This window comes from Protopterus annectens, chromosome 6.part0 (assembly GCF_019279795.1).
Source record: "Protopterus annectens isolate FY-2018-M chromosome 6.part0, PAN1.0, whole genome shotgun sequence".
Taxonomy (NCBI): Eukaryota; Metazoa; Chordata; order Ceratodontiformes; family Protopteridae; genus Protopterus; species Protopterus annectens.
The window spans coordinates 1,532,784,401-1,532,812,084 of NC_056737.1; the positions used below are offsets into that span (position 1 = coordinate 1,532,784,401).

The 27,684-nt window shown below is 37.6% G+C and overlaps 1 protein-coding gene across 1 annotated transcript in view; it reads right to left on the reverse strand.

The window, feature by feature from the left end:
- Nucleotides 1–320: 320 nt before the first annotated feature.
- The window catches only part of SCTR (secretin receptor), a 427,481-nt gene continuing 400,117 nt past the window's right edge, over nt 321–27,684 (reverse strand). Inside the window, exon 10 of the mRNA XM_044073676.1 lies at nt 321–1,704. Within this exon, the coding sequence (XP_043929611.1) occupies nt 1,513–1,704 (192 nt within the window). The 3' untranslated portion in view covers nt 321–1,512. The remainder of the gene's footprint in view (nt 1,705–27,684) is intronic.

The following is a 27,684-nucleotide window of genomic DNA, read 5'->3' on the forward strand; positions in this document are numbered from 1 at the left end:
TTGTATCAGAATATTGCCTTGCCGTCTTGCTGTCCATTTGACAAAACTTGCTAAGTGCTTTACCTGCTTTGAAAGCCAGCAAACACTTTGTGCTTTTCTTTTTCAACATGGAAAGATAAAGCTCCATGTACTACAAATAATTATGACTGGGTCTCTGGTAGTAACCTAGTATTATGTGTTCTTAACATGCATGACAAGATTCACATTGCATCCATGGCGTGATCACATAATAATGTGGTTACGATTGGAGACCCAGTCATAATCCACTATAGTATGTGTTATGTATGCAGACACACAGAACAGCACATGGAATACTGCTTTGTAATATTAAGAGGAACAGCTCACCTTATGAATCCCACCCATAGTATACATAAAAAGAACAATAATACAAGCAATTTATATTCTATCTAATAATGTTCACTTGTTTGCTGTATGTATCATTTTTTAGTTTGTTTATTTGTTAACAAAATACATGAAAAAGTCTATAGTACTGTGGACCTGTTCCAGGCCAGAAAGGCAAGGGTAGAAGGAATATATGTAGATATTTTAGAGTACGCTGTGAATCAGCATGTTTTGAGAGATGGAAGGAAACTAGAGTAACTGGAGAAAATCTACACAGGCACAAAGAGAATATGCAAACTTTGTAGGCAGTAACTGGTAGTCAGACTTCCATTCTGGAGGATCTTGGAGTTCTGAGGAACAAATATTATGCATAGTTAATATATTATGGGTTTATATATTTTACCGTACTACTACTGTACTGTAGTTTGTTACAAAAGTTGTCAGATTTTACACGGCTCAAAGGATTTTTTTAAAATTATTCATGAGGTGAAACAGTTGTGAATCTTTTCATAAGATTGGATTAGTGATAGCTAAAACTACCCATACTGTGTGGCAGAATTCTTAAAAAGAAGCCCTTTAAATTTGTTACTGTTAAATTTCTGGTATTCTTGACCTGTCTGAATATATCAACCACAGATATTTGTTGACTTTTGTTTGCAAGTGACAAATAAATCCTGGTACTATGTTTCATATACATTATATCATACCCTATAGAAAATACATAGTGCATAGCACTCTTTGTGATTTCATATGATTGCAGATAAAGTTACAAATATACAACTAACAAGCTGCCCTTGAAGTTCTTAATAACAAATAGTTATGTTTCACTACGCACTTCAATCATTAAACAACTTGTGCTGAAAGACAGAATTTTGTGTTTACATAACAGCAGCTTAAGTGTGAAAGCGCTCAGTGCTAAAAAAGCTGGTTATTACAGAAGATATTAAAACATAGCTGGATATAAGCTCAACAGAATGGGATACATTACACTGTTATGACATTACTATCCTTTTAAGATGCTTGTCACAAATGAAAGCAGTACCAGAAATGAAATATTATGTGAGTGGCTGTAGAATATGTAGCTGAAAATCTTTTAGATTTTCACAAATAAGTTCACATTTTTCTTACAGTATTACACTTTATAGTTCACAAATTCAGTTTTTTTATGTTTCAGTATTTTTCGGCCAGACTGTGGTCAAAAGATTTCCTTTGATCTTTTGGACTAGACCTGGTTAACAGGGAAACCAGGGTCATGCCATTGGTTCCATTGCTAGTTGTTGAGTTGCGAGGATGTCGAAAATCTACATCAAAGTGCTTTTTTAACTTCCACCGTCTCCATTTTCGTTTGATTTCAGATTGAACCTAGAAAAAATTAAATAATGAGAAAATATATATATATATGCTACCATGTTGTATGACTTTGTATTGACAAAAATGTTTTCTTCCTCTACTATTAAACAACTGGATATTCTTTGCATTATGCTTAGAATGGCTGCCATGGACTGGCAAACTGCCTGGTGTACAGCTATGCTTGTAAGAGAACATAACACAAACTCATACACAGGTGATGTTTTCTTAATAAAAGCAGAACATCAGTGAATATTAGTGCAGATTAACTCATCTAATATACATATTTCATACTTGCTGGATAAGCTTTACATCCTTAAGGAAAGATTTTTTCTTTTTTCCTTTCATATGACTTGATTTACACCTTACACGTAATTTTGTTAACACCTTTATTGAACTATCACTTGACATAATCAAACATATATTTACATAAAAGTAAACACGCCAAATTAACATGTTCCTAGTTACAAAGACTATACATCATGTAAGTATTTTTTCTATAACTATCATCAACCCAACATTACATGCATTGTTCAATTCCAACCTTCCTTTAAATCTCAGTCCTCCTCCAAAATGTTACTCTGCATGTACTATTCCCACAATTTCTATTTGTTCTATGTAATTCTCCTACCCTTTTCTAAAGATCCCTCTTCCAGTTGTTTTATCTGTTACAATATTCACTACTTCAAATACAGTTGGCTTAGACTTTGGTTTCCATTTTCTAGTAATTGTTTTTTTGGCAGCCACCAAAATTCAACTTAGCAAGCATTATCCTTATTATGTCTAGGCAATTCAGATCTTGTATCCACGTTTAAAAAAAATAATTTCCTTATACACATATAATTTTGAACTCTGTGATAATATGTCTTGGAATTTTGTCATAGTTTTTGACTCTACAGCTTCTTATAGAAGGCTGTTCCAATTGTCTACTACACTTTCTCTGAAAAAACTGTCCTTGTAGCTGCACTGAGCTATCCACGCTGTACATTTAAACTGTGCTCTCCTGTTCTTACATTTTTCTTTTTAAATTCACTTGGTTTATCAACTTGAAGTATAGGATTCTCTTGAAATATTTAAATGTTTATATTATATCCTCACTCCATTTTCTTTCTTTCTTCCACATGCATTAAGCTCCCTAATCTGTTGTTTTTGTTGAAAATGTTGTGCTATAGTTTTTGTCTTTAACTGCAGCAGTCTTTCCTATATCTTTTTAAAGTCAAAGTCTTCAAAACTTTTCACGATATCCTGGATAGGACCGTCCGAAATAACTATAGAGAAGGATGACACAGCAAATGTTGACCCATCTTCTTACGCATTGCTGTATCCCACTCCTATTCCTCACTGTATTATCTTATGGCCTGATTTCTTTTAGCTCATCTGATATGACTATCCCAGGTCTACATCTTTCCAGCTGTATATTCCTTTCCTGGATTGGTGTTACCAAGATGCATTACTCCATGCTGAATTAAAGTCAATAGCCACATAACTGCACTAAAATACTTATCCAGCATGAAGCTAGGAGCCTGTCAATGTGCTTTATCAGTATTACCAAATCATGTCGGCACTGCCTTGTGGGCTACTGTCACTGTGAAATTCAGTAACACCACTGAAGGGCTCAAATATGGATTGTGATTAAGAAAACAATGCAGGTGCATAAGCAGTGTGATGCTTTCTAATCTACTTCTATTCTGTTGTGCACATTTTTCTGGTTACACAAATCACTGGCTTCAATTAGGTTGGTCAGTGTTGCAGAATGTACAGATGTCACCTCCATTTTCCAGAACAGTAAAAGCATGCAGTGTTTAAGATGCCATGTTTTTTACCTGTTCTCCAACTTTGTAAATTCACTTTTCATCCTATGAGTGTTTGCGTATATTGTCTTTACTGCTATCCTTGTCTTACGACCAAAAACATTTTCCTTCTAGATTTTATACAACATCATTTTACAGACTGAAAATGAATTGCCCCAGTTCTGACCTCTGTGCTACCCTAATGGTAACTGTTATTTAACCTGGGTGAACTACATATATTACTTCTGAATTCTTTTGCCTAGTTAGTATATGAACCATGCTGCCATGTATGACCCATTCCAAGATGATAACTTAATTCACTCACCATTTATGTTGCAAACTGTCCAGCAACTTGCTAAAATCTATGTTGGGCATACCTGCACGTCCTTTCTTGTCCACTGCACTGGATGCTCAGACAACAAACTCTCATGGATTTGTTTAGCATGACCTTTCCACTCAGAAGTCAGACCTCTGTGTTTGGTATTAAAATATAATGCTATTATTCAGAAAATATGTAAGCCTTCTTGGACAGTTTATAAGTGTCTCTAAAGTTTATTACGTCTGTTATTCATGTTACGTATATTGTGTATATATTAATCAGTAGTTTCCATTCTGGTGTGCAATAATGTCCCCTTCATTCCCCTACTCTATTGTCTAGGAAATGCATAGTGGCATTTTCCATTCTTTTTGATATGCAGTAACCCAAAGACGTGCATACCAATATTTTGCCTTACCTACATATGAAGCATTTTGGTTCTGTTTTTGATTTTTGCACTGATATTTTTGATTTTAAATAATAAAAAAAAATCTATTTCAATAGCATTACAAGAAATGCATGCATGTCCCAACAATTATTGAAATAAAGTGGTTCAGTCTGACTCATCAATGCATGGTAACGTGATAGAACATGTGATAGTGTGTCCCCAGGCAAGATTCAGCAGGTATAGTATGCAATAAGCCAGGATTGTATGTTTAGTTTACGAGTTCCCTTGAACAATAGCACTGAATTTGACAAATAACTGCTAATGTTAAAATTCTTAACAAAAACAAGTATATAGTCTACAGCCTTTACAGAAATAAAAAAATCTGATACTAAAATCCACCACCTTCTTTACCTGTGACACTGCTATTTTTAATTATTAAATGCATTTAATCTTTTCCATAACCTATTGTTAGAGCACTTTTAAAAGTGACAATTATTTTGCTGATTATTTTATTATTTATGATTATTATTCATAGACACAAAAAAAATATATACACGACTATTCTGAGTAACTTCACTTCTCTACCCCATGACCCAAGGGAACTCCTCTCTCACTATATTCTCCCCAACTAAGTACCTACCAGATAATCCTACCCTGCTCTAAAAGGAAAGGTGGTGGTGTAGCAATAATACAACCAGATTGTCTCACCCTAATCCCTTATGATTCCCCCATACCACAATTCAATAACACAGAACTTCTTATCATTTTCTTCAAACTAAACAAACACAAACAAATCTGTATCATTACCTTACATATTCACCCAGGCAAAAATACAGATGTGTTAGAAGACATTTTACACGGGACCTCAAAACTTCCATTCCTCATGAAACAGTCATACTACGAAATGTTAATATTAATTGGCTTGACCTTATATCTACCTCCCCTAAATTTAGCATAAATCATTTTGGATACAAACAATTGATACAAACTCCAACATTCTTAAGCAAAAACTCAAATTCCATACTAGACTGCCTCTTAGTATCTGATCCCACTAAATTTGCTTCATCTGGCACCTTATCAAATTCAGTCAGTGACTATCTCCCTGTCTTTTCCAAACGTCACACACAAAATCCTCCAAAACAGCTAACTATAAAAACTATTTGTAACACAACAAATGTTAACCCTCAGAGATTCATCAATATCCTCTCCTCAGTAAACTGGAATATACTAAGAAATATCCCACTAGATGATGCTGTAGATTGCTTAACACATTAAACAAAATGGCACCCCCATAAATAAAAGAATCAAAATAAGAAATTCACCCTGGTACTAACATTACAAGAAAACTACTGCAAACTAGAGACAAAGCCTGGAAAAGACTGGTAGACAAACAAATCCTCCAATAATATAAACGTATTTGTAACCAGGGCAAAAGATAGATAATCTCTGACAAAAAATACTATAGCGAACCCCAAAATAATTGCAAAGCCAGCCCCAAGAAATTCTGGTCAACCTTCAAAAAAATACTACAACCAGGGCAAAAATATAATCCCAATCCATTTCCAAATAGTACACCTCTGGACACTGCTACACAACTTAATACCTACACTGTAGACAGCATTGCATCTATTACAAAAAAAATTTAGTCATAGTACTGCAGATCACAAACAACAAACAGCTATTAACTCCTCATTTACACTTCAACCAGTATCTATAGCCTACATAAAAAACCTCTTAAGCAAACTAAAAATCTACACTGCCTCTGCAAATAATATTCTCAGTGAATTACTTAAAATAACAGCAAGTAACATATGTTACCCCATATCCATTCTCATAAATAGATCTATACAGGAAAACTACTAGGAAAGATATATGTGATAAAAGCAATGCGCAGTATTAGAACAGACCAGGATCTATTATGCACTATTGGAGATAAACTAAAAATTTCAAAACAGGTGGAAAAACTTAGAAGATACAAAAATAAATATAAGTGAAAACCACAAAATAAGCAATTTATTGATTACCCAAACAAGTTTTATAGAGAATTGGGAAATAAGGTAAAAGGAATTGAAAGACCGCCAAAAAAATAGGTAGTAGATACATTTTGGAGAAGTATCTATGAAGATCCTGTGGACCATAACAAAGATGCTAAATGGATAGAAGTAGTAAAAGAAAGAATAAGAAGTTTAAAGGTGCAGGATATAAAATGGGATGAAATAACAGCCAGAGAGATTGAAACAAAGTTAAGAAAAGCCTCTAACTGGAAAACCCCAGGCCCAGATGCAGTACCTAACTTTTGGCTTAAAGTATTAACTTCTTTGCACGAGGATCTTACCATGAATAATAACTATTCATATGCACACCCCAAACAGACACCGCACTAGTTAACAACAGGAAAAACAATGCTCTTACTTAAGAGTGAACTTGCAAACTACCCTAAAAATTATAGACCAATAACTTGTCTTCCGACGACATATAAACTATACACGGGAATTGATGCCGACGGAGTTTTTAGTCATCTAGAAGAAAACTCAATTATGGCAGTAGAACAAAAGGGCAATAAAAGGAAGTCATATGAAACAAAGGATCATTTGTTGTTAAACAAAGTTATAGTGGAGAACTATAAGGCGGGGAAGAATCTAAGTATGGCATGGACTGACTACAAAAAAACATTTGATAGTATCCCACATTCATGGATTGATGTCATAGACCTATATACCTCCATACCGCATTCAGAAGCGGTGGAGTGGATTGGGACTATGTTACAGGGCTTTGGGGCTTCCAAATTGGAGGTTGATCTGGCCACTGAGTTACTGGAAATTGTTTTGACCAGTAACTACTTTACCTTTGATGGTGAATTCTTTTTACAGAAACGTGGTGTGGCGATGGGTTCCCCTTGCAGGGCTGGAGTAGCAAACTATGTCATGGGATATTGGGAAGCTAACATCTTACAAAGGGTCCCTGGGCTTATGGAACCTGTCACATTCTATACCCGGTTCTTGGACGACATGTTTTTGTTGTTCAGGATTTAAAGAACTTTTTGCGTGGTTTCTGCCAACAAGGTTCCTCTTTTCTTTTTTCGTTTGGTTTGTTTATTTTACTTTTCGTTTGTGGTTGTTTTCGTGAGGATTCCTGTTGGTTTGGCAGTTTACCAGCAAAGTGTTTTATGGCGAGCGGCAGCGACGTAGCTGACATGGATTTAACTGTTTTAATAGCAGGGTTGTCGGCCAGGCTTGACCAGATTAATTCGAGGATGGATGATATGCAGGCTACATTCCAGGCTTTGAGAGAAGGACCCTCCGGTCGTGGTAGGGTGACGGGGCTGAGCCAAGGAAGCCCCGATGACTGGATTCCAGCTGCACAGCCGGAACGACGGACTTTAACGGCTACTAATATTGCCGGTGTAGGCAACAGCCAGGGAGGTACTTTCTCACTTTCTGGCATTGGTTCTGTGGATGAAGAAGAGGCGGGACGTCCAGCCTCTTATGCAGTAGCAGTCTCAAATGTTCGTTCTAATTTTGACCAATGGACAGTTACAGCAGGACAAGCTAATGCTGAAAATGGAACTGTCGGATCTAGTCCTGGGTTGCCTGACCTGGGTGGCTGGTTATTAGACACTACTAACTTTATGTTTGGCCAACAAGGTACGCCTACTGGTACTGTTGTATTTAACGATAACACATGTCTAGCAGATAAACTTAAAATGTTTGATTCCAAACTGCTTAAACTGAAAAAGTTGCAGTTGGAGTCTGCTTATTTTAAACAGTGTATCGTTGAAAATTTGGTACCAAAAGGGTTACGAAATAACTTTATGCCATCAGGTTTAATATCTGATCAGGATTTTTTGGTGGATTTAGAAACACTGTTTCAAAAACACGGCAGTGAATTGTTAGATTTGATTGTTAAGTATTATGCATTGCATATTGACTCGTTAATGAATGAAATCAATGACCTGGACAAAGATATTAAACTTGATCTGGAATTCAATAGATACAGATTCGACTATGGACGGATCTTGTCCAGCATTGATACCTTGTTGATAAAGTTGAAAGGAAATAAAAATAAGAAATTGATTAGGGATAGGGAAGCTTATTTGAAAAAATCTGCCTACTCTAATTTAAAGGGGACTAGGAATATCTGCATAGATGGTACTAGTGACAACCAGATGATACAAGCGGAAGAAAATGAGAGTAGATTGGATGATATAGTTGAAGAGGATATTATTGAAGGTCATGTTAACCCAGGACCTAGGAAGAGTAACAGAATTAAGGGGTTTGCTAGGGACAAAGGGGGACATGGAAACTTTCAGAATGGATCTAATAGCAATAATAAACAAAATAACCAGAACACAGGTAACAATAACAGTAATTTTTTAGGGCAACGCAGCAGGAAGTTTTATGCGAACAGGAGAAGGAACTAGATGTAATTCTGGTGGCTGATATGCCAAACAGGATTGTTCCACCTCCTTCGTTACTGTTGCACATTGACCCACCTGATCAAACTTTGGAAACAGGCCACCCTACCATCCTTACCAATAAAAATGGCGACTTCAAGATTTATAATTTCTCCGACATTACCTTAGATGACCAACTGGTTGAATTATTAGCCTTTGGTAATACCTTTGTCCCAAGTAGGAATGGGAGTATTGCTAAGGAAATTATAGAACTTAAGTGTTTTGTGAGAAAAATGAACCTTAAATTGATGTTTAATCAACCAACCGATAGTGAGAACTTAATTGAGGAAGGTAATACTGCTAATATATGCAATTTAAAACTAGCTAGTGTGTTTAATCCTCCATTACACTCAACTTTACAATTGTTTGAGAACATTTGTGAAATGGATTTTAGATTTTTAGCTAATAACACCAATGATAAAACTAGTTTTAAACGTTCTAATATTACCAAAGAACAGATGCTACTATTGGATGAGATTAGTCGGTTGCCTGTACGGGTATTAAAACCTGATAAGGGTGGTGGGTTAGTGATATTTCATAATACAACATACAATGAAAAGATGACTTTATTATTAGAGAGCGATGCCTATATAAAATCATCAAAGAATGAAGTCAATGGTAGTACCCAGAGAATTAGGGGATATTTTAGGGACCTGTTCCTGACGGGAAAAATTGATATGAACTTGTATAATTACATTGATATCAACTGTTCAAAGATACCCGTCATGTTCGGAATCCCTAAAATTCATAAGAGTATCAACAACCCCCCTATGAGGGCGTTGATTGACGGCAGGTCGTCCATTATTTATCCATGCTCGAAGCTTATTACACATATACTGGACAAATACATCAAAGGAATTCCCAGTATATGTAAGGATTCATGGACGTTCCTTAACAATGTTAACTGTGTACCGTACAACAATAATAACAACTTCTTAACCATTGATGTCATAGACCTATATACCTCCATACCGCATTCAGAAGCGGTGGAGTGGATTGGGACTATGTTACAGGGCTTTGGGGCTTCCAAATTGGAGGTTGATCTGGCCACTGAGTTACTGGAAATTGTTTTGACCAGTAACTACTTTACCTTTGATGGTGAATTCTTTTTACAGAAACGTGGTGTGGCGATGGGTTCCCCTTGCGGGGCTGGAGTAGCAAACTATGTCATGGGATATTGGGAAGCTAACATCTTACAAAGGGTCCCTGGGCTTATGGAACCTGTCACATTCTATACCCGGTTCTTGGACGACATGTTTTTGTTGTTCAGGATTTAAAGAACTTTTTGCGTGGTTTCTGCCAACAAGGTTCCTCTTTTCTTTTTTCGAAAAATTTCAAAACAGGTGGAAAAACTTAGAAGATACAAAAATAAATATAAGGGAAAACCACAAAATAAGCAATTTATTGATTACCCAAACAAGTTTTATAGAGAATTGGGAAATAAGGTAAAAGGAATTGAAAGACCGCCAAAATAATAGGTAGTAGATACATTTTGGAGAAGTATCTATGAAGATCCTGTGGACCATAACAAAGATGCTAAATGGATAGAAGTAGTAAAAGAAAGAATAAGAAGTTTAAAGGTGCAGGATATAAAATGGGATGATGAAATAACAGCCAGAGAGATTGAAACAAAGTTAAGAAAAGCCTCTAACTGGAAAACCCCAGGCCCAGATGCAGTACCTAACTTTTGGCTTAAAGTATTAACTTCTTTGCACGAGGATCTTACCATGAATAATAACTATTCATATGCACACCCCAAACAGACACCGCACTAGTTAACAACAGGAAAAACAATGCTCTTACTTAAGAGTGAACTTGCAAACTACCCTAAAAATTATAGACCAATAACTTGTCTTCCGACGACATATAAACTATACACGGGAATTGATGCCGACGGAGTTTTTAGTCATCTAGAAGAAAACTCAATTATGGCAGTAGAACAAAAGGGCAATAAAAGGAAGTCATATGAAACAAAGGATCATTTGTTGTTAAACAAAGTTATAGTGGAGAACTATAAGGCGGGGAAGAATCTAAGTATGGCATGGACTGACTACAAAAAAACATTTGATAGTATCCCACATTCATGGATAAAAGAGTGCTTAAAATGTATAAGATACACCCTACACTGATTGACTACATTACAGTAGCCATGAAACAATGGCAGACCACTCTGCAATTAAGCCATGATAATGGACAGATTATTATCCTAGGGATAAAAATCCAAAGGTGGATATTCCAAGGTGACTCTGTCACCATTGCTATTCTGCCTTGCCATTAATCCATTAAGCTGTTTACTTAAGAGCTTAGGTCATGGCTACAATTTGGCTTCTAGAAAACAACAAAGTTTAATGACTTCTCATCTTCTCCTTGTCGATGATTTAAAACTGTCTAGCTCATCAGATAAGGAACTGGGAGCACAGGTGCAGGTTGTCAAAACTTTTTCAGATGATATCTGAATGTCATTTGGTCTTGATAAATGTGCAAAAGCAACCTTTAAAAAAGGAAAACTGCAGCACCAGGAAAACATCAGTTAAGGGACAAGAATGTGATATAAAAGAACTTGAGCAAGAGGGAGTGTATAAATACTTGGGAATTGATGAAGCATCAGCAATAAAATGCAAACAAATGTGAATAAGCTTGGTAAGGAGTACTTTAGAAGACTTAAATTAATCCTGAAAACAGCATTAACACCTAGGAACAAGATCCAAGCCATAAATCAATTTGCTCTTCCTGTCCTAACATAGTTTTGGAGTGACTGACTGTCCCCAAAAAGTGTAGGATAGAGTGGATATTAAAACAAAAAGGATGCTTCATGCTCACCAAATGATTTATAAAAATCACTGTATATCAAGATTATATATTCCCTGTTCCAAAGGAGGGATGGGCCTCCTTGAAATTGATTACATGTATAGATCTGCAATCGTGGGAGTCCACACATACCTGCTGACCTCACAGGATCCAAATGTAGTGAAAGTTTTTAAACATGAGGAGAATAAATCTAAGATAACATCTCTGCTTAATTTAGCAGAAGCATATTGACGTCAAGCAAGAATGGAAATCAAACCAGAAGTAGATAAAAACAAGGCAGCAACTGAATGTGCTAAAAAACAAAAGAAAGAATATAAGGTGAAGGACAAGATGAGAAGGCAAGAAATGTGTAAAAAACATAAACATAGTTGCAAGTATAGAAAACTTCTGTAAGAGCCTCATGTTGATCAAGAACGAATGCAGGAATGGTTAAGGAGAGGTGAATTTACATCAAAAAATGAAAGGTTAATATTGGCAGCCCAAGATAGTGGGCTACGTACACGCTGGTCTGCAAAGTCCATTGAACATGTGGGAGAAACAGACATATGCAGGTTTTGTAAAACCGACGTGGAAATAGTCACACACCTTGTTGCTGATTGTGACGCACTAATGGCAGAGGGACAGTATACTGAAAGGCATAATAATGTGGCGAGACTGCTACACTGGAGATTGTGTAAACATTATGGTATCGAAGTGGCTGAAAAACACTGGAAGCATGAGCCACAAAGAATCATAGAAAATAATGAAGTTTATATCATATGGAATCACCCAATACCAACAGTCCAAAAGATAGATGCTAGAAAACCGGATATAGTGGTCCAAGAAAAGAAGACAAAAGTAGCATTGATCACTGAAATCGCCATACCTAGTGACTACAGTGTCTTGCATACAGAGATACACAAAGTCATAAAATACCTTGATCTGCAGGCATAAACGAGAGCCATGTGGAAGAAAGATACCCAGACAGTTCCAATAGTAGTAGGAGCAACTGGTCTTATAAAAAAGAATTTACTGTCATATTTAGATATGTTACCAATTCATGTAACACCATATGAATTGCAGAAGGAGTCATTACTGGGCACATTGCTGGTGCTGCGAAGATTACTTTTGGCTAACATCAAAGAGTGAAACAATACTAATTTCATGAACTTTAATCGTACTTTGACTTAGGAATGGGCTCCATTCCCGTCTTGATATTTTAAACCCAAAAGACTTGGAGAAATTAAAAACGGAAAACTATGTCCCCAAAATAAAAAAAAAAAAATCACATATCATTCCTCTCCATAAAGATGATACTTTTACAGACATCAGTAATTTCAGACCAATAGCTATCCTATTCCCCTCTCTAAAATCTTAGAAAAATGTATCCACAAACAACTCCTAGAATACTTCAACCAAGAAAAACTTCTAACTGAAACCCAGCATGGTTTTGACCCTCCCATGGCAGAAATACAGCTCTTATAGTTTTCAGAGATACAACTTGTCTGTGCCATATTTCTTGACCTATCAAAGTCCTTTGATATAGACAGCCATACTAAATTATTAGAGCAAATGTCAGCCTCAGGTCTAATACCAAATTCCCTAAACTGGTTCAAGAGTTATCTCACTGATAGATGCCAGTCAGTAAAATGGAAATCAGTCCTCTCACCTTTTCTCCCTGTCAATACTGGTGTCCCACAAGGATCATCCTTGGTCCTCTCCTCTTTATTATCCTTACAAATTCTCTTCACATTTGCATACCACATGCTTCTCTCATGCAGTAAGCTGATAACTCGACACTTATTTGTACTTCCAGCAACCATACACACCTTAACCAAAATACACAAGAATCCCGCACTGCCATTGCAAATGGTTACAAAACTCCCAACTTCTGCTTAACCCAAAGAAACCAGACTTTTACTTTTCTATCCTAAATCTCTGTCTCCTGAAAAACACAACTTTAAAATATACTCACTCAATAATACCACTATAGAAGTGGTAACCAATACAAAACTATTAGGCATGACCATAGACAACAACCTTAAATTTGATTTACACATACAAAATACTATAAAATATAAATACAAAAAACACCAAAACTAGGCTTATTCTACAGAGCTAGAAACTTCCTCACCTCCACATCCAGATACACCCTTACAAGTAGTTATCTTCTGCCTTCTCTTCTTTATGGAGTCCCCATCTTCACTAATCTTCAAATCTCACTTACTCAAAAACTTGGACAGTGTTACAATAAAATAGTCAGATTTGCATCAAATTCTCACTGCCGCACCCACCACTGCACTGCACTGAAAACACTTAACTGGCTAGAACTAACTTCTTTCGGCTTTTCCCAGTTAGGGGTTGCCACAGCGGATCACCTGTCTGCTCATGATTGGCAGTGGAGTTTTACAGTGTTGAATTGCCAGCCCGGCCACCCAACCTTCCACAGAAGGCACAAACACGCACACACGCCTAGGGTCAATTTAGAGTGTCCAATCCACCTACTGCATGTCTTTGGGATGTGGGAGGAAAACGGAGCACCCGGAGGAAACCCACGTGACCACAGGGAGGACATGCAGACTCTGCACAGAAGGCACCCCAGCCAAGAAATGAACCGGAGAACCTCTTGCTGTGAGGCAGCAACACTAACCGCTGCACCACCATGGCCGCCCCAACTGGCTAGAACTAACTAACTTCTTAAAATTTGTTCAGCTAATCACTACACATAAAATCATTCATTACCCAGCCACCTTCCCAGCCTTAAATTCTATACCACAAAAGCACTCCCCTAAACGGCCCCTGCGAACAAGTAACCAAGTTCAACTCACTGTTCATAAACTAACTAAATCAGCAAAGTATTCATTGTATTCTCAAACCATAGCTAAAATATGTAACACTATGCCCCCATCTATAAGGACAAACATACCCCTCAAATCCTTCTCATACTCTCTTAAAAACTATCTAAACAAACACAAGGCTCTGCTCAAGTTCTACACCAGGTTAATCAAATAGCTCCTTAATTTTTAACTGTAATAGCACTAACCTCCATCTTGCTATTATATTTTATACAGTTGATAATTTCTTGCCTCTTTTACCTATACATTACACTACTATTATCACTATACAGTCCCCTAACTTTTCTTTCTCCCTTTTGCTTCCTCCCTAATGATAGGCCACAGTTTACTACTAAACACATACATTTCTATCTCCCACATTTCCTCTCCTGTAATTCCTCTTTTCTCAGCCCTGTACTATAAGATATGTATACTACATACATTATAATAAAAATGATATAACTATCAAGTAAAATCATACTGAGATGAATCATATCATTGTAAAAACCACTTGTCTCGTGTATACTGTCTCCTTAGCAATATCTGTCTGTAATTAATGTGCATGTATGTTTCATCAAATGTATGTAAAAATGATGTGTTATCCACTATTGTACATTCTTTCTTGTAAGTGAAAATATTCACCGATGCTGTGTAATAAGCTAATGTAATATGCTAATTGTCTCTGGAGCTTTACTCCTCAGGTATCCGCTGAAAATGGGCACCCACCCATTTGGACTTTCCCAGTAAACAAATGTCAAATAAATAAATAATAAACCTAGCAGTACCGAGATTTCAAGACAGTCACTTGTTATGTAATGTCAATGTTTTGTAGAAAATACTAAAAAGCAGGATATTCACATCTTGTTACAGCTCAAGGGCCAATCCTTGTCTAAGAACTCTTCATGTAATAGCCATTCATTTTGACACCAAAACATTTTTAATAAAATTTCATTTTATTTATGCTATGTTCATTTTAGTACAGAATTTGCTGCTGTAAATTCTTAAAATATTCAGCATAACTTGATACACCACTGATGCTATACAATGGAATGGCCTGTGTAATAAATATGAGTGTCTCTGCAATATGGAAACTGAGAACATGAATTGCTGGAGACATTATTATATTTATTTTTGTTTGAGCTTTGTTAATAGGCTTGACTCAATATACAAAGTTGTCTTCAGACGGGGACGTCATGAAAGTTTTGTCTGGTTATGTGATTTACTGATACTCTAATAATAGTATTGGCTAAAGGTCACAATCCAAAAGACAATGAACGTTTAGTAACATGAAGCTGGAAAGGCATTAAATGGCAATCCAAAAAGAAAAATGCATTCTAAAATGTGCAGCCACAAAAGATGCTTTCACAGAAATAGGTTACGTGAAGTATCAACATAAATGACAGTACATCAACACTTCTAAACTCAAAGATATGCAAGCAAATAAGGTGTAAAATGTGAGCATTCAGACTGGTGCAATAAAATAAACTGTATTTAAAAAAACTTGTCAACTGCATACAATCTGTTAAAAAGCACACACACACACACACACACACACACACACACACACACACACACACACACACACATGAATGCATAGATGTGTATACACGCACACACACACACACACACATATGCATGTGTAGATGTGTATACACACACACACACACACACACACACACACACACACACACACACACACACACACTCAAACACACACGCACGTATCTTCTTACTCTCTCCCAGTACCAACAGTGCATGTGTCTGTTCTAGAACAAGTTAAAACTGTAAATGAAGAGTAGCCCTCCTATGATGTTCTCAATAAGGACTTAGGAAAAAATGTACTTCTCTTACGTAACTGAGTAACATATATGTTTCTCTCAGTTTTCATTAACTGAGGGAGCTATTACGTAGATAACTTGGAAAATAAGGTATTAGATGAAGAAGGTAAAATTGTAACAGAACAATATGTTTTGAATGCCGACATGTTAGTTATTAGCTTCTTCAGCTGAAGTTTTTTACATATCTGCTAACCAAATGCTTTTAGTGACTGACAGGTCAGAGAATGTCACAGTTCAAATTAGCAGAAAGTGATGACTCATGAGTCTGAGCATTCTCAGCAGTAATAATACCATGTTTTTTCACCACTGCAGTAACCCAGAGTGACATTGCCCTTTCTGCCATTCCTGAGCTTGGAACTTTGAGCAAGGTTTACTCCATTTAATAAGGTGGTGGTGCTGCGGTAGCATTGTCACCTCACAGTAAGATGTTGTCCTGTTCGATTCTCAGCTAGAGCATCTTCTGTGTGGAGACATGCGTGAATAGGCGTTACCTTCTTTGAAGGTTGTCTGTCAGAGCCGGCAACTTGGTATGTAAAAAAAATCTACTGCCAATCATTAGCGGACCGGAGTTCCGCTGTGGCGACCCCTAACCGGGAAAAGCTGAAAGACACAACAACAACAAAAGTAAAGCTATAAGACTTCACAAGCTGTTTTGAGGTACTTGATATAACTATCATGACATGATGAAAATGAAAGGAAAACATGAGGAAGCTGCATGCATATCTCTAAGCTATTTGTGATTGTTACATATATTCTTGAGTGTGCTTTAAAATGTTGCTCTGTCTCTCATACAAAATGACTTTGTGGCAAAACACTAGGGGTCCTGTTCACTAAATAAATCCTGTTGCTATGTATGGTCTGCTTGTTTACAGAAACTGTACCTTAAACATTTTTTTCTAGGTCTAGTTACCATATTAGTGAACAGAACCAACACTTAAAAAGTGACTGATAAGATAAAAGGTTGAGAGCTATGACTATATATATATATGATAATTTTCTCAGTACACTGCAGTAATATTTTTAGGCTCAAGAAAATTATTGTTTTCCTAATACCGCTCCATTTTTGAAAATATTTTCATGCATAGAAAATGTGAAATCCCACAAAAAATGTAAAATGTAAAACTATTTCTTAGAGCAATACTCTGTAGAATGAAGAAACACTGCCTTGTTTCTTAACCTATGAATAAGAATTAAAATGAAGAGTTACATATAAATAATGTGATACAAAAGTGTGATGTTAGTATGACTAATACAGCAGAATTGTGGGTACATCATGGGGGAGCAGATTTCAAATGTAAAAATATACACATAACATTGTACAGTAAACTCTCAGTTAACCGGCACCCCTGGGGATTGGTAGATGCCGGATAAGTGTAGTTTCTGGTTGCTTGAGAGTTCTGGTTGCTTGAGTTCCGGTTAACTGAGTTTACTGTGTTGTAAATGCTGTCAACAGACAACAGCTGCAGAAAACAGCTCCTCACAGGTTCAAAACATATTCATAGTTTGCATACATAAGAACTCTCATGATTTGACCATGAGATTTAATGTTTTAAAATAATTCTCAGGGCTGTGGGGCTTAGGGTCAAAATCTGAAGGCCACTCTCTCCAGAATCCATTTAGACCATGCGTTTCATTGACTGTCTGCTGTTAACATCCCTTTTTTATGTTTCACAATTACCAGTTATTAGAACTCCATGTTGGTGGTTTTCATAAGAGATGTAATACTGGTTTACTGTATCAATGTGATAGTATTATTGTGTAGTCAACCCTCTCTTGTACCCATCCACCAAAACCTACCTTTTAAAATCCTGCATCTAACAACAACTTCACAGGATGAGCTTATTCAGAAAATTTCCAAGTATGGTAGGCTACAGTGACTCTCTTGCTGAAGACGTTGCTAAAGCCAAAACAGGACTAATTCTACTATAGAAAATACAGTGAGAGTGACGGACAAATTCTGATTGATAAGCTGTTTCATTCTAAATTTGGGTTTGGTATCTTGGTTGGCAGCGGTTGGATGTGGTGAATGTCCCTTTGTTGGACTTTATTTGTAGGAAGGAGGAAATAAGTGGAAAGGGAGAATACGGAAGAAGTAAGGCAGTAAAGCATGGAGGGGGGGTGTCTAGGCTGCATCCTTTTCTGTATGAATTAATCAAGGTAACAGACAGTAAAGCAGAAAGCTGACTAAATATGGAGTAGACAGTGAATATATTTAATTCTGGGTGAACACAGCAGGGAGGATTTGGTCTTATAAAAATGTTAAATTAACTGTACTCAGTCAGTGAACTTGACTGTATACATAGCAAGGCCTTGTCAGATATCACAGTTAATATGTACATGGAAAATATTGTAGAAGAAAAATTGGAGTTTATGTGGGAATGTATTCCTTTCTTGCAGTGATCTGAAAAATAATTTTCTAAAGTGAATGACACAACCCAAAATTGAAGAATGAAATAAATCCACAACTGGTCAAAGGGTGAAAGTTTTAATGCAGACAAATAAAACATTATAGCACCATGGTATATAACCTTCCAGGAGTAATACAAATGCATCAAATACAAAAGTTCTTATATAGTCACCTAAATTAGCAATCAATTAATCAATTATATAATAGGTTCTTCCAATTAACATCAGAATTCAAGCCTAAAGGCAAAAATGTATTAAACTTTAAAATATAGATTCTTTATACAATAATTTATCCTTTAAAACACACATTTCTTCAAATTGAACAAAAATTTGTTCAAGAATACAGCCCTGTAGTAGAGAGAAATCACTGTTATGTTTTTCCTTAAAGTGCATAGCAATATTACTTTCAATCTTTAATAAAACTTTCATTCTTTGGCCAGTTGTGGATTTATTTAATTTTCTAACGTGAACCCGAGTTAACAAAGACAAATACCCAACATAAGGGCTCTTCAACACAACCTGTCAGCTCAGTTTATGCGTAAAAATATTTTTTTTTGGGGGGGGGGGTCATGCAGACAGAAATCAGATTTTCTGACTCTATCCTTAACCCCTCCTGCGACTTGACGTGTACACATGCCAACAGAGAGTCTGCAGGGCCATACCCAATGTGTTTGCTTCCAGCAGATTCTAATGATGGATACAATGTATGATGCTTGGCAGAGTCAAGCACACATACTTACTATCACAGACCCTTACACTTTATGCTGTAGCACCTGGTCTGTGGCAGGTGTTAGCATAGTAGTGAAATGAGCCACCTCCTTCTCCAGGATAAGTGAGCTGGCATTAGCCATTCATTCCTATCCTCCTCCATTGGCTCCTACAACTACCACATACATTTTTGATCCCGGCTCATAAGGCAGCAGTCAGGGCTTTATCACACTATGGCATGGCACTATAGCTTAACATGTTTCTAAAGATAATCTGAGAAAGTAGAAGCAGACAGACTGACATAGTTTTCACCCTAGAAGGACAGGTGCTGCAAGGTATATAAAATAAACTAACATAACTGAAATATATGTCTGTGTGTATAGGCATGTACAGTGGATATAAAAAGTGTACACACCCTTTTTAAAATACCAGGTTTTTGTGATATAAAAAATGAGACCACAATAAATCATTTCAAACCTTTTCCCACTTTTAATATGACCCATAGCCTGTAGAATTCAATTAAAAAACAAACAAATCTGTTAGGGGAAAAAATATAAAAAACAAAAAATGTACAATAAGCTGGTTGCATAAGTGTGCACAGCCTTAAACTAATACTTTGTTGAAGCACCTTTTGATATAATTACAGCATCCAGTCTTCTCCTTTATCCTATCTGTGTAGGGTAGACATCTGAGGCCCTGGATTCTCCTGGTGAGGAACCTCTGTGCTCTCTCCAGCTGCTGCATGTGCTTTGTGAGGTACATGCTGAAAGGGGCATTGTACTCAATAATGGGTCATATAAGGGAAGAATACAGGGATGTTATGACCACCTTGCCCCTGGATGAGATACCCTTACTAATGAAGTGGGCCATGTAGAAAGTTTTAAGTACAATAGAGGCAATATGGTGGTCAAAATCAGTTTGCTATCAACCTGGGTGCCCAAGTCCCTCATGACTGATTGCATGCTTAGGACCTTGTTATTAATGTGATAATTTGTGGGGATGTCACTTTCCCCAAAGGGGATGATGATGCATTTTTTTGGCATTCAATTTGAGGCCATGTTTCTGGCACCAGTCATTTGTTGAGTTGAGACTCTCTTGGAGGACGTCCACATCACTAGGGGAATTGATGACAGCACCCAGCTTACAGTCATCTGCAAACCTGGTCAGCCATAGCCCACTGGTTTTGGCCTGCATGTCAGATATGTATATCCTAAACAAAAGAGGCCCCAAGACCAATCCCTGAGATACACCTCTTGTTACAGGTCTACTGCTTGAGGTGACTTCCACTAGTTTGACTAGGTGGGTTCTATTAGTGAGCCAGTTTGCTACCCATCTGGTAACATAAGGACTGATGCCTAGTTGAGAGAGTTTATCTATTATAGCCGAGTGGGGAATAGTATTGAAGGCTTTGGTCAGGTCAAGGTACGCGGTGTGCACCGTCTTTTCCTCGTCCATGGCTTTGGTGACTGTCTCAAAGAAGTCAACCAAATTTAACAGGCATGACCTCCCCTTACCGAAAACAAACTGTGCAGGATCGAGTGTTTGGAGGTTGCCAATGATCTTGTTAAGGAGGTCCATGAAAATCCACTCCATGGCCTTGCAGATCAGGCTAGTTAGGCTGATAGATCTACAATTTCCTGGATTGGAGGATGCTCCACCTTTGTGCAAAGGGATGACAGTGGCTGTCCTCCAGTCAGCTGGGATGAAACAGGTACTCAAGCTTTGGTTGTATACTGTGCCTAATGTTGCTGTAGGTTCCTGCCTGAGTTCATGTAGGATGCAGCCTGGGATGTTATCGGGTCCCATGGAGGCTGTACTTTTTGCCTTTGAGAGTGCAGTTATGACTTGCTCCCCAGAGATAAGAGAGAGGGGGGCAGGTGCTGGGGATGTTCTGATTTACTGATGGGGACAGAGGGGTTAAGTTTTCACTGAACCTATCATCAGGTTGGCTATATTTACGGCATTTGTGTATGTGGTGACCTTGACCATCAGTTCTTAGCAGATCTGGGTGCTACTTTTGAGATTGCGGACATATGTGAAGAAGGCCTTATGAATTGTCTTTAGTAGATGTGGCCAGTTTGGATGAGAAGTTTGCTTTGGCGGATTTTGCTAGTGCTCTTATTTGCTTGCTCAGGCTAAGGAGAGATTACTTGTAATTAGGCTTGCTCCTTCTTTTTCCTTTTATTATAGAGTTTATTATTATAATTACAAATGTCCAAGAGACACATTTACTCTTCCTTGAGGAGGAGGATTTCATCCTGTCAGGTATTCCTGATTCTATGCAGCTATATAAATTCTCGTATAGTACTTTGGTGTAGGTTTGGACATATGTGCCAGTTCCTATTCAGGGGAGGAGGCTGTGAAGCTATTTATACCTCCATCAGGAGGTTGTAGTCAGCTTTGGGGAAGGTTTTTTGTTTGACCCTAGCTAGGAGGGGGTCGGGGAGGATGGTGACTTCGAAGGTGACCGCTTTGTGGTCAGATCTTACTAGGGAGGATGGCACTGTAGGGATGCTGCAGTGGTTACTCATGTTAGTTAATAACAAGTCCACGATATTTTCACCTCTTGTGGGGGTGTCGACCAGCTGGTCCAAGGCATCTACACTGACAAAATTAAGGAATCTCTGGGCATTTGTGTTTTGGCATGAGTAGTTTTTCCAATCTGTAGTTGGATAGTTAAAAGTCACCCAAGATCAAGGTAAAGGGTTGAATCTTGATAGATTTGAAGAGGTCCCAGATAGGTGAAGTGGTCATCTTGAGTCAATGTTGGGGGCCTGTAGCAAGCTATGATTTGAATAGGGGTCTTGTCAATTGTTAACTGCACCTGGAGTGTCTCCTGTGTGTCATACTGTTTGACCAGCCTGGAGGTGTGTATGTCTTTTATATATATTGCAACTCCACCTCCTTTTGCTTTGCTGCCCAAGGTTTGTGGTCTGAATGTATGATAGGATGAGTAACTTGGTATTCATGGGGTGCTCTCTGCAGCTTTGAACCAGATTTCTGTAACTGCACAAATGTCAGCATCTTCCAGGGTCAAGAATGCTTGCAATGAGTGCAGTTTCATGTTTAGTTTCCTAGCGTTTAGCAGCATGGCCTTTAATTTGCGTTTTGATGAAATTTTCATGTTGGTAGTTTTGACCTCATGGCATTGCCTAAAAAAGGCACTATGGGGGAGGCAACAGCCTTTGCCAGGAGCCTGAAGCCCAAGGGAGACAGATGCAGGCCATCTCTGGCAAAGCATCGTGGTTTGTCAGTCATGTCATCCCAGGCTGTCAGGTAATGGATACCCTTGGAATGACACCAGAAACTAAGCCACTTGTTAAAATCAATCATTTTCTGTTTGTATCGAGGCATCATTCTGGGTAACGGTAGAATGCTGCTTAAGGCTAGGAACATACCGGCCTATGACACATATTCAGCGAGCTCAATCATGTCTCTCCTCATATAGTCCAGGGAGGTACTTCTCAAGTCATTCACGCCAACATGGACTATGGCACAGTCATAACAGTACCTGTTGAGAGACTTTAGTGCATGGGTGATATGGTGGACTCTGGCAGCTGACAACTAACCGTGACTTTCTCCTTATCCAACCTGGTGAGGGGCACATCTGTGTGTCTCACAATGGAGTCTCCTATGACTTGGGCTGATAATTCCATTTCTTTTGACATCATGCGACAAGAGCTATCAGGACATACTTTATTTAGCACAGCTAATTGCCAAAGGCATATAGGTTCATAGGTGTTTACTAGGCTAATGACCACAAGGGCCTTTTTAAGCTTAGCCATGCATCCCAAATCTCTGACAAGTTCTGATACCCTCGAGAAATGTAAGCATGGGCCTGCGAGATGAACCAATTACAGGTTACCTGTGTCCATTAGAGACATAGGTGCTAAACCAAGGATGAATTTCCGGTTTCCCATCCAATTGTCCAAGTTGCACTTGAACTGGGTTAGGGAGGAACTCTGCTTCACATGAATGGGGAGACTGTTCCATAGACGGGGTAGTCTCTGGGATACATACTTATTTATCCAGCAGGTCTTATTTATATCACAGGCAAGGTTTAAGTCTTTAGAATGGGTAATTCTGGTACTGTTTGTTTTGTGGATATGCAGGAGATCCATGAGAGTGGGTCTGGCAATGCCTTGTATGCCAGGCATAGATGTCCCCTCAAAAGCCTGTAGGAAACAGAATACAGGGATAGGCCCTTGAGGCAGTCTGCATAGCACATTTTACTTATGCTCTGTATTCTTTAGTGAGGAATATCTGTGGATGTTCCAGTTGTTGGATATGCCTGGTTAGGTACATACCAAAGGGGGCATTGTACTCAATGATAGGTCAGATGAATGCCGAATACAGTGGAACAATGACTTCCTTGGACTTAGATGTCATAGATTTGTTTATATGTTGTGCAACATAGAATGATTTCCACACAAATGTAGACATGTGATGGTCAAAGAATCAACCCCTGTTCCTTTTGTCTGTGAGGTACATACCTTAACCATTATGCCAATTCCTTTCCCTTCAACATCTAAAGAGGTAATCACTCCTTTCTACTTAATACTGATCAGACCAGTTATCAAGTATAATAACCCCTTCAGGATGTAGCTCACTAAAAATATCAAACAATTAGAAAGATATCAAAGGTTCTAACCAAAAAGATCACATACCTGAAGTCTCTGAGCTCTAAAGACAGGCTGGAAGCTCTACCTCTTTATTTAGTGTCTTATAGACTTAACAGTACCACTACACAAGACACACACCATTAAAGACACAGTTGTCCTGAGCCTCCCTGTTCTCTACAATTCCATTGGCTCCACCAGCACTAGAACCAGGAATAGAAATCTTCATCAACAGATAAATAAACATGGCGGATGGACAAGTTTGTAATGCAGCACCTTCCAAACCACTGTAATAAATTTCACCTGCTTGTTAAGCAGTGCAACTCTAACTTTCTTTAATCATAACTTGGATGACTGGATGGGTAGCCACAAATTTGCTCTGGGATTGCTGGTATGGCAGCCTGGAGAAAGGTGGTGTGGTGTGGGGGATGGTACTGGCAAGGCATAAATGGTCATAAGACTTAAAGGTCTTGGAATGTCTATGAGTGTGTGTGTGTGTGTGTGTGTGTGTGTGTGTGTGTGTGTGTGTGTGTGTGTGTGTGTGTGTGTGTGTGTTTGTATGTCTTCTTTATAAAGATTTTGTTGGTACAGCAACACAGCATCACCCTGCACATGTGGGCACTGGCATCTATCTATCTATCTAGATCAATGGCTTATTTATTTATTTATTTGTTTGTTTGCTTATTTATTTATTTCATTTTCTTAACTGGGCAAATGAACTAGAGACAAAGCCTGTAAAAGACTGGTAGACAAACAAATCCTCCAATAATATAAACGTATTTGTAACCAGGGCAAAAGATAGATAATAATAGATAATCTCTGACAAAAAATACTATAGCGAACCCCAAAATAATTGCAAAGCCAGCCCCAAGAAATTCTGGTCAACCTTCAAAAAAATACTACAACCAGGGCAAAAATATAATCCCAATCCATTTCCAAATAGTACACCTCTGGACACTGCTACACAACTTAATACCTACACTGTAGACAGCATTGCATCTATTACAAAAACAATTTAGTCATAGTACTGCAGATCACAAACAGCAAACAGCTATTACCTCCTCATTTACACTTCAACCAGTATCTATAGCCTACATAAAAAACCTCTTAAGCAAACTAAAAATCTACACTGCCTCTGCAAATAATATTCTCAGTGAATTACTTAAAATAACAGCAAGTAACATATGTTACCCCATATCCATTCTCATAAATAGATCTATACAGGAAAACTACTAAGAAAGATATATGTGATAAAAGCAATGCGCAGTATTAGAACAGACCAGGATCTATTATGCACTATTGGAGATAAACTAAAAATTTCAAAACAGGTGGAAAGACTTAGAAGATACAAAAATAAATATAAGGGAAAACCACAAAATAAGCAATTTATTGATTACCCAAACAAGTTTTATAGAGAATTGGGAAATAAGGTAAAAGGAATTGAAAGACCGCCAAAAAAATAGGTAGTAGATACATTTTGGAGAAGTATCTATGAAGATCCTGTGGACCATAACAAAGATGCTAAATGGATAGAAGTAGTAAAAGAAAGAATAAGAATTTTAAAGGTGCAGGATATAAAATGGGATGAAATAACAGCCAGAGAGATTGAAACAAAGTTAAGAAAAGCCTCTAACTGGAAAACCCCAGGCCCAGATGCAGTACCTAACTTTTGGCTTAAAGTATTAACTTCTTTGCAGGAGGATCTTACCATGAATAATAACTATTCATATGCACACCCCAAACAGACACCGCACTAGTTAACAACAGGAAAAACAATGCTCTTACTTAAGAGTGAACTTGCAAACTACCCTAAAAATTATAGACCAATAACTTGTCTTCCGACGACATATAAACTATACACGGGAATTGATGCCGACAGAGTTTTTAGTCATCTAGAAGAAAACTCAATTATGGCAGTAGAACAAAAGGGCAATAAAAGGAAGTCATATGAAACAAAGGATCAATTGTTGTTAAACAAAGCTATAGTGGAGAACTATAAGACGGGGAAGAATCTAAGTATGGCATGGACTGACTACAAAAAAACATTTGATAGTATCCCACATTCATGGATAAAAGAGTGCTTAAAATGTATAAGATACACCCTACACTGATTGACTACATTACAGTAGCCATGAAACAATGGCAGACCACTCTGCAATTAAGCCATGATAATGGACAGATTATTATCCTAGGGATAAAAATCCCAAGGTGGATATTCCAAGTTGACTCTGTCACCATTGCTATTCTGCCTTGCCATTAATCCATTAAGCTGTTTACTTAAGAGCTTAGGTCATGGCTACAATTTGGCTTCTAGAAAACAACAAAGTTTAATGACTTCTCATCTTCTCCTTGTCGATGATTTAAAACTGTCTAGCTCATCAGATAAGGAACTGGAAGCACATGTGCAGGTTGTCAAAACTTTTTCAGATGATATCGGAATGTCATTTGGTCTTGATAAATGTGCAAAAGCAACCTTTAAAAAAGGAAAACTGCAGCACCAGGAAAACATCAGTTAAGGGACAAGAATGTGATATAAAAGAACTTGAGCAAGAGGGAGTGTATAAATACTTGGGAATTGATGAAGCATCAGCAATAAAATGCAAACAAATGCGAATAAAGCTTGGTAAGGAGTACTTTAGAAGACTTAAATTAATCCTGAAAACAGCATTAACACCTAGGAACAAGATCCAAGCCATAAATCAATTTGCTCTTCCTGTCCTAACATAGTTTTGGAGTGACTGACTGTCCCCAAAAAGTGTTGGATAGAGTGGATATTAAAACAAAAAGGATGCTTCGTGCTCACCAAATGATTTATAAAAATCACTGTATATCAAGATTATATATTCCCTGTTCCAAAGGAGGGATGGGCCTCCTTGAAATTGATTACATGTATAGATCTGCAATCGTGGGAGTCCACACATACCTGCTGACCTCACAGGATCCAAATGTAGTGAAAGTTTTTAAACATGAGGAGAATAAATCTAAGATAACATCTCTGCTTAATTTAGCAGAAGCATATTGACGTCAAGCAGGAATGGAAATCAAACCAGAAGTAGATAAAAACAAGGCAGCAACTGAATGTGCTAAAAAACAAAAGAAAGAATATAAGGTGAAGGACAAGATGAGAAGGCAAGAAATGTGTAAAAAACATGAATATAGTTGCAAGTATAGAAAACTTCTGTAAGAGCCTCATGTTGATCAAGAACGAACGCAGGAATGGTTAAGGAGAGGTGAATTTACATCAAGAAATGAAAGGTTAATATTGGCAGCCCAAGACAGTGGGCTACGTACACGCTGGTCTGCAAAGTCCATTGAACATGTGGGAGAAACAGACATATGCAGGTTTTGTAAAACCGACGTGGAAATAGTCACACACCTTGTTGCTGATTGTGACGCACTAATGGCAGAGGGACAGTATACTGAAAGGCATAATAATGTGGCGAGACTGCTACACTGGAGATTGTGTAAACATTATGGTATCGAAGTGGCTGAAAAACACTGGAAGCATGAGCCACAAAGAATCATAGAAAATAATGAAGTTTATATCATATGGAATCACCCAATACCAACAGTCCAAAAGATAGATGCTAGAAAACCAGATATAGTGGTCCAAGAAAAGAAGACAAAAGTAGCATTGATCACTGAAATCGCCATACCTAGTGACTACAGTGTCTTGCATACAGAGATACACAAAGTCATAAAATACCTTGATCTGCAGGCATAAACGAGAGCCATGTGGAAGAAAGATACCCAGACAGTTCCAATAGTAGTAGGAGCAACTGGTCTTATAAAAAAGAATTTACTGTCATATTTAGATATGTTACCAATTCATGTAACACCATATGAATTGCAGAAG